This window comes from Bemisia tabaci, chromosome 9, assembly GCF_918797505.1.
Source record: "Bemisia tabaci chromosome 9, PGI_BMITA_v3".
Taxonomy (NCBI): domain Eukaryota; kingdom Metazoa; phylum Arthropoda; class Insecta; order Hemiptera; family Aleyrodidae; genus Bemisia; species Bemisia tabaci.
This window is the reverse complement of record NC_092801.1, coordinates 14,119,039-14,134,039: the sequence shown is the minus strand read 5'-3', so window position 1 is coordinate 14,134,039 and position 15,001 is coordinate 14,119,039. Positions and strand designations below refer to the sequence as shown.

Genomic DNA, 15,001 nt, shown 5'->3' with positions numbered 1-15,001 from the left:
AATCGTTTAAGTTGAGTTCGCTCTTTATACGCATTATCTCTCATCGCATAAGTTGAGTTTCACTCTTTATGCAAATAATTTCCAATCGTATAAGTTGAGTTCGCTCTTTATACGCATTATCTCTCATCGCATAAGTTGAGTTTCACTCTTTATGCAAATAATTTCTAATCGTATAAGTTGAGTTCGCTCTTTACACGCATAATCTTTCATCGCATAAGTTGAGTTTCACTCTTTATGCAAATAATTTCCAATCGTATAAGTTGAGTTCGCTCTATATACGCATTATCTCTCATCGCATAAGTTGAGTTTCACTCTTTATGCAAATAATTTCCAATCGTATAAGTTGAGTTCGCTCTTTATACGCATTATCTCTCATCGCATAAGTTGAGTTTCACTCTTTATGCAAATAATTTCCAATCGTATAAGTTGAGTTTGCTCTATATACGCATTATCTCTCATCGCATAAGTTGAGTTTCACTCTTTATGCAAATAATTTCCAATCGTATAAGTTGAGTTCGCTCTTTATACGCATTATCTCTCATCGCATAAGTTGAGTTTCACTCTTTATGCAAATAATTTCCAATCGTATAAGTTGAGTTCGCTCTTTATACGCATTATCTCTCATCGCATAAGTTGAGTTTCACTCTTTATGCAAATAATTTCTAATCGTATAAGTTGAGTTCGCTCTTTACACGCATAATCTTTCATCGCATAAGTTGAGTTTCACTCTTTATGCAAATAATTTCCAATCGTATAAGTTGAGTTCGCTCTATATACGCATTATCTCTCATCGCATAAGTTGAGTTTCACTCTTTATGCAAATAATTTCCAATCGTATAAGTTGAGTTCGCTCTGTATACGCATTATCTCTCATCGCATAAGTTGAGTTTCACTCTTTATGCAAATAATTTCTAATCGTATAAGTTGAGTTCGCTCTTTATACGCATAATCTTTCATCGCATAAGTTGAGTTTCACTCTTTATGCAAATAATTTCCAATCGTATAAGTTGAGTTCGCTCTTTATACGCATTATCTCTCATCGCATAAGTTGAGTTTCACTCTTTATGCAAATAATTTCCAATCGTATAAGTTGAGTTCGCTCTTTATACGCAGTATCTCTCATCGCATAAGTTGAGTTTCACTCTTTATGCAAATAATTTTTAATCGTATAAGTTGAGTTCGCTCTTTATACGCATTATCTCTCATCGCATAAGTTGAGTTTCACTCTTTATGCAAATAATTTCCAATCGTAAAAGTTGAGTTTGCTTTTTATACGCATTATCTCTCATTGCATAAGTTGAGTTTCACTCTTTATGCAAATTGCCTTCAATCGCATAGATTGTTGAGTTGTTCACTAAGTTCCGTTGACTCCCTGGTCATCAGTCAATTTCTAGAAAAACCAGGAGCAAGGTAAAACTGCAATGCCGAGCAAAGCTCAACAGGCGAAAGGTAAACGGAAAGCGCAGCATGCTACTAAGCAATCAGATGTTGTGCTTCCTACAGTTTCTGACGATCTCAACTATCGAAACAAACCTCTTTCGACTTTAGTTTTAGTTGATAAAAAGACGAAGAAGTCATTGAGAAAAAGAGCCTTTGATAAACTACGAAAGGCTCTTTCCAAATGTGATCCTTCTGAAGGCGAAAATCAGCCTGAACGGGAAGATGATTCACCATCCTGCGATTTGGAAGGAGCCTCTGGTGCTAAATTTGGATATGTCAGCCTTCCAGAAATTGCAGATGACGACATATCAGATAATGGTTTGTGTCCTCACGAAATACCACTCCATTTTGGACATGAAACTAACGTTAATAATGACCGTACTTGTCATGATTCAATTTTGAGTGAAAAGGCCACGCCTCATCTCCTTGAGTTGACTCGTAGTCACTCTCTTGCTGGGGAGCCGAGAGATTCTCCTCCATTGATCTGTCCAGAAACTCAGGTCAGTCAAAACCTCAACTACAACTGTTCTCCTGATTTGGCGTCTGTTCGCCTCCAGGATCAGTTGAGCAGCCACCCAATTTCTGGGTCTTACGTTCAACCCCAGGCTCCTCGTGCTTCCACCATGTGTGACATTCTCAATGTACCCCATGCACCTCCTCATACGGAGAGTGGTCAAGAGTACCTTAGTTTAGAGCCTCTTACTCCTATCTGTCGATTCATGAAGAAAATAAGAACGCGGATAGGAGGAGAATATCGGGGTATTCGAGTCCGAGCCGTTCCCTCAGCAGACTCTCTCTCTGTGCCTGCCGATGGTAACGAAGAAGGCTCGGTTGTATCATCTCCTCCGGCAAAGAGACCTAGGTTAACAAATACCGATTGGTACGATGAACTAAGTCAGCAAGAAAATGATTTTCTTGTCGAACTTTCCAGCCCAGAAATATCTATGCATTCTGAAGATGAGGCTGTTACTTCCAGCCATGAACTCTTTGATTGCGTCACCGTAGCATCTCCCCAGAAGAAAAAACCTAGGTTGTCCAATTCCGAAAGCTGTGACCTACTAAATCAGCATGAAAATGATTTAGTAGTCCAACTTTCCGGTACGGACTTATCTATGGATTCTGGGGTTGAGGCTGTCGCTCTCAGCCAAGACCTCAGCGCACAAGAGTTCATCGAGTCATATGCTGCAGAACATTCACTTTCCACTTCAGAAAGTGAATCTGAAACTGTAGCTCGAAATGAATCTCTCTCTATTGGAGTTGATTCTCCGGTGCCAACAAAAAGAAAGCGAAAACTGCATTTCTGGGGAGCCAGAAAAAGTCGGTGGTACAAAAAGCAGTACGCTCTGATTCGCAAGGAAGTTGCCAAAAATGTGTCGGAAGCATTTTCCAGTGCAGGGCTTCTCAGACGCTACAACGATGATAAGAATAAAAAAAAGCGTAGCTCCAAGCAGAAATCATCTTCTCTTGGTAGAAAGAAAAAAGGAAGAATTTCATCTAAAGGTAACGGTGCATCCATGCGTAAAAATGCTGCTCCACCGCCTGAAGATGATCTTCCGAATCAAAATAACTTTCCACCGATAAGAGTAGGAAATACCACCGCTCAAGAGGAGGTGGAAAAGAATATCGAGAATCCTGACTCCTCTGCACCTCGACCAGGGCCTGTCCAGACTTGTTCGATTGACAGGATCGGTGAGCAGCCACTTTCGGTTTCAAAGAGGAATCATCCTTCAAGGCTAGCAGCCCGACTTTCGAGGCCCTCTACGTTCCGGAGGAATGTACCGAAAGCCAGGATTAACCGACCGATTTTCAATAAAACTTTCAAAAGTTTCAAAGTTTACTCCAGAGGTAAATTAAGAAGGAATGTCTTCATACTCCAATCTCCCGAGGGTATGATAGAAAAAAATATCTCTTCTCGTTTAAAGGGCTCTCAAGTAAGCGCAGCGATGGAAGCCGAGACCTTGGTTAAATGGTGTATGATCCATCGTAAAAGGTTACTCGCTCAGTTCAAAAGTGTTCATAAAGAGTTGGTGTCTGAATGCGATACTCGACTCACCATCGCTAGAAATCTCTCGAAAGAAGACGATTGTTGTGCCGCCATTTTGGGCCCCAAACAACATACCTCGTTCACTGAGAGTTATTTTAATGAGCTCTCTTACAAGGCCATCCCTTCAGCTCGTGGTCCCCTCATTTTCGATAACGAAGGCGTTGTTCAAAATGTCTTTCGATACTGGGAAAATGCGCGGAAATCTCATAAGTGGCCTTGCGAAAGTGATGTCTGTAAAGTGAACGAGGCAGATGCGACAAATAAAGTGAAGAAAATACTTTCCGAACTATCTCAGTCTGTCGTTTTAAAGGCAATAGTCCTTTTTATCGTGAGTATGAATGATTGCTCCAATAGAGTGTGCGTTGAGAGCCCTATTAAATCAGGCCATACGCTATCCTGCAGACTCGATGACGGTAAAGGAGCTCCGTTCGTCGTGTTGCAGAACCTGGGGCCTCATTACCCTCGTGTAAGATCATTACTTCGTCAGTTGCAAACCCTAAAACGACTCTTGCATAAGATTGACGACCTTGATTTTGCATTATATAACGGAAACGTATCCGAGTTGGCCGCTGTGGCAGAAGCAGCGAAGTTAAAAGGCGGAGAGTTCGAAGTGGGCGGACAAAAATTCGTTTCCGAAGATGAAATCCAAGTTAAGTTCCAAAAAAGCTTTAAAGCCCATAAGAAATTAATGGAGGACCTCCCGCGAAACTACTGCTTGTGCTGCGAGAGGCTCATGCATCTGCGAAGTTTAAAGTCCGTCGAGAAGATGAAGCCGATCGAGAATCAGACGTGGCTGGAGATTTTCGCATACGCGGTACTAACAGATGCGTGTTGCGATTGGATCTGTGACTACTGTCACTCGAAAATACAAAACAACACCATACCTCCGATCGCATCCATCAATCAAATGGAAGTTCCTCCGATTCCACCAGAAATTGGATGTTTGAACAGCTTCGAGAAAATGTTCATTCAACTCGTTAAAGCCTTCCAAGTTGTGGTCAAAGCGGGGACGGTAATGAACCGGAAAATACCGTCGGCCCACTTAACCTCCAAGGTTGTGGGGAGGACTTTCCATTTGCCGCTGCCCTTAGAACTTACCCTTAAAAGAGTTTTAGAGTCAGGGCAAACAACTTTGCCCAACCAAGAATTGTTCATTCTAGTGAGAGGTCTTCCCACCAAAAACAGGAAAGTCTGGGAGTCCGTGGTGAACGTCACTAACGTCTTGAGGGCTTTACAGTGGCTGAAGAAGAATAATCCGTTGTACGAGAAAGTCGAAATACCGAAATCGGCTGAGGAGCTATTGCGTTACCTCCCAGACACAGAAACGGCTCCGAAAAGCACTGCGGGAAGAGATCGCTCAACCGCAGAATCTGATCCGGACGAGCCTGATGCCGAATGTGATCCGGACGAGCCTGATCCAGACTCTGGTTCGGACGAACCTGATGCAGATTCTGATCCGGATGAGCCCGATTCGGAATCCGATGAGGCACAACCTGCACCGTCGGAAGCTAGTCTGGACACAGAGATCTCTGATGACGAGCCGCAAAACATTCAGCATGGCGCAAGGAATCTATCAGAAAAGTCCGTCAATCAAAGAGCTGTTCACGACTCAACAGGAATCAACGCGGCAGATGTCCTTGCTGCGGATTTGAATGTTGAAGAGGATTTAATAAATAATTCCACCGATGCACCGCAACATCATGATTCTCCGCAGAGGAGCGACTCTCTGAATCACGAACTTGCCAGAGAAGAACCTCTCTTGCAGGCAGACACTTCTTGTCCGGACGCGGATGCCGATCAAGAAGTCAATAATGAGCCTGCTTGTTTTCTTGAAGAATCGAACGTCTCCCTTGACGCTGGGCAAGGCCAAATCGATGGTGACGAGATTGTCGGAGCCGAAGCCGAGGAAACAGGTCCAGAAAGACCTCTCCGACCTGGTCACCGCCTGAATGATTCGCTGCCACCGTTGCAGAACATAGCTGCCATGCTTACCCAGCGGGACAAAGAGGATGAGTTTTATGCTCCTTACACTATTTTTCCCATTTACGGTAAGAGAGAAAATCATCGCGCCAAAGATTTGTACCAAATGTTAAAAATTCAGGAGCCCAGCGTTAACTCGAGAAGTGCCAAGCTGGATGCGATGTGTTTTCCTGATTTGTTCCCCGATGGGAAAAACTATTTCCAAGTGGACAGAGAGGTCCAAGTCGACTTTACGAATTTCGTTCATGCGAAATTGTTCCATCGGCAACCTCAGTTCAGGAAAAACACGCAATACCTCTTCTACCTGTTAAATCAAGCCACCATGCGAGAGTTGGCGGCTGGCATTTATCAGGTTCTGAATGTGGTTCACGGTAATATGACCGCCTCGGAGTTTCTGAAGAAAATGGAGGCAGGAGAATTCAGTAAGGACCTGACGAGTGTTTTCAGTAGAGTACGGAACACGGAAGAATACTGGAAAAAGCCCCACAGTGAAATTTTATCAATGATCGAGACGTATGGGCCGCCCACTTTCTTCCTCACTTTGGCACCGGCAGACTACGATGACAAAGATCTCGAGGCGTACTTGAAAGAACTCGACGGAGATGAAAAAAACACCAAACAGGCAGCAGGTCTCATCGCAGGTGATGTAGGTCCTGTCTGTAGGTATTATCATCAGAAGTTATCGGCTATGCTAGCTTTCTTGGCAGAGCCCGGTGGAGGACCTCTGGGCGTCATTGAACACTTTGTTTGGCGCAGGGAATATCAAACCAGAGGAGCTCCACATTGGCATACCCTCCTTTGGGTGAAAGATGCACCGGTGCTGGGCAAGTCCTCCAGCGAAGAGGTAGCCAAGTTCATCCAGGATCACATTACTTGTGAAATTCCGGACAAAAAGACTTTCCCAACGTTACATGCCAAGGTCACTAAATACCAGCAACACCATTGTAACAATTACTGCAAGCGGAAAAAGACTTATAAAAACGGTGTTAAAACAGTATGCCGCTTTGATTTCCCTCGCGCCGCTCGGTCTACTTTCGAACTGCGCGATGCACCTACCGCTATAGCTGGTAGGAGAAATCTGGTCAAGAATTCGAGACTGTACGATTTGCCTCGTGCGAACGGAGCCGAACGTATCAATGATTATAACCCTGCCACTATGCTCGTTTGGGTGGGCAATATGGACTTACAGTACGTCGGTGACAAAGCCGCCATAATTGGCAAGTACATCTCCAAGTACCAGACCAAAGCTGAGACTAGTCACATGACGGACGTTTTCGACTCCATTGCCAGCGTCGAAGATGTGAACCGAAGTCTGTGGAATTACGGGCTCAGATCTCTGGCGAACCGCGAGTGCGGGGCCTTCGAGGCTGCTGATACTTTAATGAGTATACCGCTTTACAGAACAGACCCCGATACAACTTTCAAATGGGTCGATACCAGTATCCTTCGCAGCAGGAGGGTGAAGCCGAAAAAAGAGATAGAAAAGATGGATCCTAACGATGTTGACGTGTTCTGTCCTAGTATAATCGACACCCACTATCCGAACAGACCGTGCGAAATGAACGACGTCTGTTTGTACGATTATGCGAAATATTGGGACATCGTTAAGAGTCGACCGATCAGAGAACCACTCCCTACCTTCTATCCTTACGGGCAGAAATATGTGCGCAAAAGGAAGCGACCGCACATCATCCAGCACTACAGATGCGACCCGAAACAAAAGCCAGAACAGTATTTTTACAGTTTACTGTTGCTATTCAAACCGTGGCGAAGAATCGGTGCGTTGAAAGGTCAGTACGACACCTATACGGAGGCGTTCGACGCTGAAAAACACACCCTTCAGGAGGCAATGAAATACCATGAAAAGGTCTCCGAAATCATCGCTGCCCATGATGCAGTAACCGAACTCATAGAGGCCAAATGTAGAGAGTTCGGAGAAGAGAATCCAGAACTGCCGGACGACAACTTGCTAGGTCCTGAGGCACTGGAATTCAGACGCGTGGAAGCGCAACGGGCAATGCAAGACTTCCATGATGCTGCAAATTTACAGCCCGAGCACGATTTGGCATGGCTGGAATCGCAGCTGAACCCTGATCAGCGTAGAGTCTACGAGAATATAAAAGGAAGATTGTCTCGATACGTCACGAGTCACGAGAAAAATCCTGACGACTACGAGGCGAAGGACCCGATGAGGAAATTCGTCTCCGGTGTTGGAGGGACTGGAAAGTCCTATTTGATAAAAGCTCTCACCCAGTGGGTCAAGCAGGAATTGAAGAGAAAAATTGCGTTGACGGCACCTACTGGTGCAGCTGCATCCGAAATCAAAGGAGTCACAGTCCACAGGCTGCTTCAACTGCCTGTAGAGCACGGCGACAGCTTGAAATACACTCGCCTCTCCGATCATGTTCTGGAGATATTGAGAGCAGAACTGGAGGGCGTAGTTCTCATAGTCATCGATGAAATCTCCATGGTCTCGAGTATGAATTTCATGATGATACACCTGAGACTGTCCGAGATTTACGACTGTCACGAAAAAGCTCCCTTCGGCGGCATAAATATACTAGCCGTAGGAGACTTGCTTCAGCTGAGCCCGGTGAAGGGGCGGTTCATTTTCCAGAAAATGACCGATCGAGAGTTTAAGAAGCACTTCTCCGGTGGCGTCAACATCAACTTGTGGACGGAATATTTCAAAGACTACGACGAGCTCCTGATCAACATGCGGCAACAAAGTAACCCAGAATTCTGCCAACTGTTGGACAACGCACGTCTCGGTATTTGTACCGCTGAAAATCAAGAGACTCTTCGCAGTCGCTTGTTTTCCTTCAAGAGTTCCGATCCCGATGAGAGAGCGGATGAACTGGCATCTTTTGTTCTCAGTAAAGAAAAAGAGGGACTATGTCTCATGCCCGAAAAAGCAATGTGCAACGTTTTAAACCGAAAAGCACTCTCGAAGTTACCGGGAGAAGAGATACATTTCGTCGCTGAAGACTCGATCGAGTGCAAACTGACGGACAAGAACAGAGCGCTCGCCAAGCTTCAAAAGTTGGAGGAAGATGCCACCCGAACAGCTGGTTTAGAAAAACTGATTGTCATCAAAGAGAACGCCAAAGTCATGCTGACAAAAAACATGGATGTTCCCACAGGCTTCGTGAATGGTACAACGGGAGCCGCACAGAATATAGTTGTCGATTCGAACAAGCGCCCCAGAGCTGTAACCTTGCGGACGGAACAAGATTCCCTGGAAATGCGGGAGCCCGAAGTGGGGAAGTTTGAACTACAGCCAGGCATATTCGTTCATAGAAAACAATTTCCTCTAAGACTCTCTTACGCAGGAACGATCCATAAAAGCCAGGCGATGTCCATGGATACGGTCATCGCAGATATTGGAAATCGTATCTTCTGCGCCGGACAATCTTACGTTGCCCTGTCCAGGGTCAGAACCCTGGAAGGCTTACATTTGATCAACTTCGATCCAGAGAAAATCAAAGCCCACAAGGCGGCTATCGCTGAGTACAATAGACTCCGACAGATGACTCCTCACTTAAAACATCTGGTCATGCAGTACTCTACGCACAGAAATAAACACCTCCCGGATAATCAATGGGCACCCAAAAATGCGAAGGCCCCAAACATTTACGGTAACTCTCCCACTCCCAAAAAGGGAGCGTCCGCCACTCATTGGCCAGCCTTCGTAAACAGCGATGGTGTTTCGAGCTTTGCAAACGCTAATCTACAATGCTTACTCAGCTACGAGCCTGTGCGAAATTCATTGCGGAGCTCAAGTGGAATGACTTCTTTGCGAGCTGTCGCCAAGCAATTTCAATTTAAACAAAAAGTTTCGCTTTCCTCCGAAGGTATCCGCCAAGAATTGGGGCATCGGTTTGTCGAGAAACAGGAGCAAAATCCTTCCCTCTTCTTGCACGCCTTGGTCGAGAGGAGTGAAACCTTGCAAGGGATGTGCAAATTCGCTTTGATAATCCAGAAAAAATGCAAGACCTGCGACACCAAGAGCGTCGACATTTTGGACGAGTACATTCTGCGATTACCACCTACGGGACAGAACAAGAACAAGGTCACGGAATTATTAGAAAATATTCTCTCTTGGTCCCCCATTTCGAACTCAACATGCTCTACTTGCAAGAGAAACAGCGAGGTTCAGTGCTCGGAGTTGCAGAAACTGCAAGATGTACTCTTCGTAGAGATGCCACTGTGGGAAAAGAAACCTGACGGAAGGCTTGTGAAAAACACCAAATTTCGATCACCGGCGCTTCAGACGACCACTATCACAGTCGGTGGTCATCGCTACAGGTTGCATGGAGCATTATTCCATCACGGCCCGAATTTCGAAACAGGCCACTGCGATGCTCTTGTCGTGTCTGGCAGGAAATTCATATCAGCCGACGATTGTAACGTCGCTGTAGGAAGATGGCCAAAAGGGTCTGTCGATGCTCAGCTCCTCTTTTACCGCAGAGTGGACCCATCCAATATTGGTCCGAGGCAGAAAAAACCTGCTCCGGTGAAGGATGCTACGGACAAGACTGTTCCCCCAGCGCCCTCTGCTGTCGCCAAACGAGGTGGGGAAATTCCACCGCAGACAAGATCTGACAAAACAGCTCGAAAGCGACTGAAGTTGGACGCTACAATCGCCTCAACAGAGTCCAGGAGTAAAAATGTCGCTCCGAATGCAACCACTGCCGGTCCCCTTTCGGACGCACCGAAGAGGTCCCATGCTCCTCCTCTCCTCGCCCAGAAATCGGACTTGTCTACTTTCCCAAGATTTCAAAACATGCCAGAAAATGGGAGTAAAGTGTCCTGTTACGCTAATGCAACATTACAAGCTCTGTTAAGTTTAGAACCTCTGAGGTCTGCTCTGATAAACTATCCCAGCCGCAGTGCGTTGAGAGACCTTGCAAATCTTTATCATACCTATCGAAGAGGATTGCTTTCTGCTTATACCGTTCGTATCGAAACGGATGAAAAGTTCATGCTCGCTCAGCAGCAATGTGCGAGGGAATTCATGGATTACTTGATTCTCCATAACGCTGCGTTGATGGATAGTACTAAGTTCACAGAGGTATTAGAGCTGAAATGTGCAGATTGCAGCACTGTCAGACCTATCGAGTCCACCCAATACATCCTTTCCATGCCAATACGAGGATTGCAAAGTAATATTCAGGGACTCTACTCCGCCCTAAGCGCTTGGTCTCCGAACGATGACATCCGCTGTGAGAATATATCAGCGGATGGCCAAAGATGCTCGGGCAAATGTTTTAGCCGCACAGTCGTACGAAACCCAGGCAATGTGTTGGCCATTCAAATTCTCCGCACAACTGAAATTCAGGAAGGTATTTTCGTGAAAAATGATAGATTCCAAGTGACAGAGCTTCCGACAAAAAATCTTACCCTCGGGGCAGATCGGTACGAATTACACGCAAATGTCCGTCACCATGGTTCGAGTATCGAGTCTGGACACTACACAAGTGTAATTCAGACCGCTGGACAGTACGTTGAAGCGGACGATGAGAGCATAAGATCCTACGATTGGTGTAGCAATCAAGGCTGCTCTTCCGCGTATCTCTTAATTTACACCAAGCTCCAACCGTGAGGGAGAAGTATGAGAAAGAAAAGTTTGTAGCATCGGAGTAATTGAATGTTGGGAAAAAACCGAAAGATTGCATCCCTATAGTCTTATCAACCCAATTACATACTAATCCGTTTAACACAGACTTCCTCTCAATTACCATGGAATAAAGTCGCAGTTACGGAGAAAGGACTGGCAAAAGAAAAAAGAAACCAATTCTGGAAAGCAGCCGCAAACAGACCGAAAGCTGCTTTCATTTGCCTTTTTTCTAAGAAAGTTCAAGAAAACTTTCACTGTTAGTTCTTAAAATGGACAAAAAGAATTATCCATAAACTGCCTTGTCCAATGGTAGTCGGTGAGGATAGGAGCAACTATAAGGGGAGATGAGGAGGTTGCTTTATATTTTTTTTATGACACTGAAACTTACACGCATCAAAGTAGTGACTGAGTAAAAAAGTCTGGAAAGTAGCTGCAAGACGAGAACTTGTTACTTTTGCCAGACATCTTTCAATGATGCTTCTTTTTTACAAGGTCTCATAGCAAAGGTTACAAGAAAAAAAATTGTACCACTAATAAAAAACGGACAAAGGAAATCATCTGAATAAATCTTGTGTCTAAAATTGATTGGCGAGGATAGGAGCGACTATAAGGGGAGATGAGGAGGTCGCTTTAAGAAATCCACCCAAAAACGACCTGATATAAACTACAAAAACCCTCAAAAACATTTTTCGGGCAAAAAATCCGGTCGAGGAAATTGACGTGTCACTTCCTTTTAATTAAGTATAAGATAGGCAAAAACCTTTGATGAATTCCCAAAGTCCACTAAGAATAATCTATCAAAAATGTCCAAAAACTTACTCGAAAGGAAAAAATTAAAATGAAAAATACAAAAACAAACACAAAAAAACCTTGCCAAAAGCAAACAAAAAACCGATTTTGAGATAAATCCCTCGAATGAACTTGAAATCACAAAATCGGTCGAGGATGTCAACTGAAATTTTCCCCCCTTCAATTATGAGCTCTGCAACAAGCGTGACTCGCTTGAACCTTTTCATACACGAGCCGCACGAATTCAGCTCTTCTTCTCTCCTCTCCTTCCGTCCATGGACAGAGGTCCAAAATTTTTCGGATTTACTGACGCGACCGGCTGCGGCTTGATGCGTAAACATGGGTGGATTACTAAGATGACACAAAAGGTAGAGGGAAACACGTACAACCTGTCGACTTAAGTGGGATTCATTCCGTGAGGGGACTCAACTTCTCTCCACTATAACTATTCCTCTAATAATTTGGCGATTCAGAAATCCCCTCACTTCTCCGGACCCAACGTGTCCGTTGAAATGTCATCCATGATGTATCCTATACTTAACTGATAGAGTATAAGAACAATTATTACTTTCAACCTACCTACCGTCCAAAGCAAATTGTAAGCTCCCTTAAAAAAAAATCCATGTTTCAGGTGAATCATGTTTCGAAAAAGTCTAACATGTGGTTATGGAAAAATGGGTCGACTGCATGCAACCGACTTGAAGCCGACTTCAGGGATAAGAAGGCACCGATTCACTGAGAGCATCGAGCCGCAGCCGGTCGCGTCAGTAAATCCGAAAAATTTTGGACCTCTGTCCATGGACGGAAGGAGAGGAGAGAAGAAGAGCTGAATTCGTGCGGCTCGTGTATGAAAAGGTTCAAGCGAGTCACGCTTGTTGCAGAGCTCATAATTGAAGGGGGGAAAATTTCAGTTGACATCCTCGACCGATTTTGTGATTTCAAGTTCATTCGAGGGATTTATCTCAAAATCGGTTTTTTGTTTGCTTTTGGCAAGGTTTTTTTGTGTTTGTTTTTGTATTTTTCATTTTAATTTTTTCCTTTCGAGTAAGTTTTTGGACATTTTTGATAGATTATTCTTAGTGGACTTTGGGAATTCATCAAAGGTTTTTGCCTATCTTATACTTAATTAAAAGGAAGTGACACGTCAATTTCCTCGACCGGATTTTTTGCCCGAAAAATGTTTTTGAGGGTTTTTGTAGTTTTAGTTAACTAACAGTTCAGACCACAATTGCCCTGAGGTACTCGAAACATTTTATCGAGATGGGGGTCGAAATGATCGCAAAGGTGGCATGCTACGTATACGCGCCAAAAACAGTGTGAGAAGTTCCGTTCGAGTATCTTGTCATTCGCTTGCGCTCTCGTGTTGAGTTTTCTATTAAAATGTAAGTGTTAGTTTTCACCTCTTTCTACGGGGTTTTCCCCTTTTCATCATGTAAAGTTCAGTGCTTCAGTAAGGATTTTGCGGGGTGGCCACCGGGCACTACTTGTTTCATCTCAACATGTTTGAAATTCATGATTCATCTTCCCAGACGAGCCTCGAAGGCTCGCTCCGGACGGCCCTAGAGGCTTGCACGGAAAGAAATTTTCCTTTCTCCTTTTTTCCCCAAGTTTAGTGCTGTTTAGCATTTTCCGATTTCCTGGTGAGTCCGTCTCTGTAAATTAATGTCATGATGACACAACGTTAACGTGAACCTGGTACCATGTTTCTTTGTCTCTCTCACCAGCATGGTTACGTTTCAACAGGGAAGGGTTGAAGTTTATCTTACCTGAAAAAGCTCCGATGACGTTGGATCTTGGCAGTTTTGGTCCGTTCTGGGTACATGCCTTGTAGGAATACTCTCCTCGAGTGTTTCAATCATCTGAAATCAGATTAGCATAATATTTAGATGTAGCATATTAGATAAATTGTAACATATGTCTGAAAGGAATGAATTGTAAGTTTCATGGTCTCACAGTTCAACCAAGATCTTAATGTTTTGAGATCGTAATTTTTCACACTTCATAGTGGTGAATCAAGAGTGGCGGTAGCCGCCCCCGGTCGAGGAAAATGACGTCCTACTAAAGTCCCGATAGCAAAGGGGTGGCCGACACTCTTAGTCACAGGTAACTCCCTTAATCTGAAAATTGATTCGGTTTGAACTCGACTGCAGCCCAAACGACGGCACGGATTCCTACGATCTTGGTGTCTACAGACGCGTCTCAATTAGGAGTACAAAGTAGAAGAGTTTCATTAAGATCCATTGAGTTTTCAAGAAGTTATGAGCACTTAATGACCCAAAACGACGAAAATTTTACTTTACATGGGGCCGTTTGGCGGGACAATTTGAATTTCAGGGTCCTCAAAAAGTTACTCTGATTCCGCGATAACGGTAAATCCTATACCCGTAAAAGGGGTACCTACCGAATCATCATAATACCGTGTGTGCCGCTTTTGACTTTATTGTAACATTCCAAATGTTTTAGAAGAGAAATTACGAAAAAACGACTAAACTGACTGCCGACCTCCCCGTCAAGACCACCTTTCACAGCGGATTTCTCGCTTACACATTGGCCGATTCCAATGGAACCTACAAAGGATCAAGGTTGAGGATATGAGGATTTCATTTCTACCACATTTAATAGGGCTTCATCGCACGGATAATTCAGCATCGGCTAATATCTTTCACAATTTCAGCTATAATTTTTTGAATTTAGAAGAAAACCGGTAGTGGTTCAATGCCATTGGTTGGTGCCGTTCAGTTCAGCCAGTTCAGCTCAAATTTCGGGTACGAAATTCCCCTGGTCAGTCGCTACCAACCTCTAACTAGTTGTGAATAGATTTATCTAATTTAGATAAGAGTTTAATTCTTTGCAGATGCTAACTGCTATATTTACATATTCATATCATTACGTCACAAGTGTTATGCTGGAGCCCGAAATATAAAACTATTACCCGGTTTCTCTCAAAATGTTCAAGTGATATCTTTATTTTTTATTGAACGATATGTGACAAATTTACAAGTGACGTTATGTCGTCATGTTTATGTCAGATCCAGCTAGCGCTGGCTGGCTGTAACGTTACTTGACCAAAGTGATAGATGTAATTCAGGTAAATTACGTTAACGAAATTACACCAAAATTGTTCCATC

General features: G+C 44.0%; 2 protein-coding genes across 4 annotated transcripts in view; one reads left to right on the top strand and one right to left on the bottom strand.

The window, feature by feature from the left end:
* LOC109040337 (uncharacterized) overlaps positions 1-15,001 on the bottom strand; it is a 183,794-nt gene that overhangs the window by 33,214 nt on the left and 135,579 nt on the right. Inside the window, exon 2 of one of the 3 annotated variants that reach the window (XM_072304270.1) lies at positions 13,640-13,732. The exons of the other annotated variants lie outside the window; for them this stretch is intronic. Within the exon in view, the coding sequence (XP_072160371.1) occupies positions 13,640-13,732 (93 nt within the window). The remainder of the gene's footprint in view (positions 1-13,639; positions 13,733-15,001) is intronic. 3 annotated transcript variants of the gene reach the window in all.
* LOC140225414 (uncharacterized) lies at positions 1,296-13,641 on the top strand. Its single transcript, XM_072304269.1, has one exon. It carries the CDS (start codon positions 1,422-1,424, stop codon positions 11,067-11,069), a length of 9,648 nt encoding a protein of 3,215 aa, XP_072160370.1. The 5' UTR covers positions 1,296-1,421; the 3' UTR covers positions 11,070-13,641.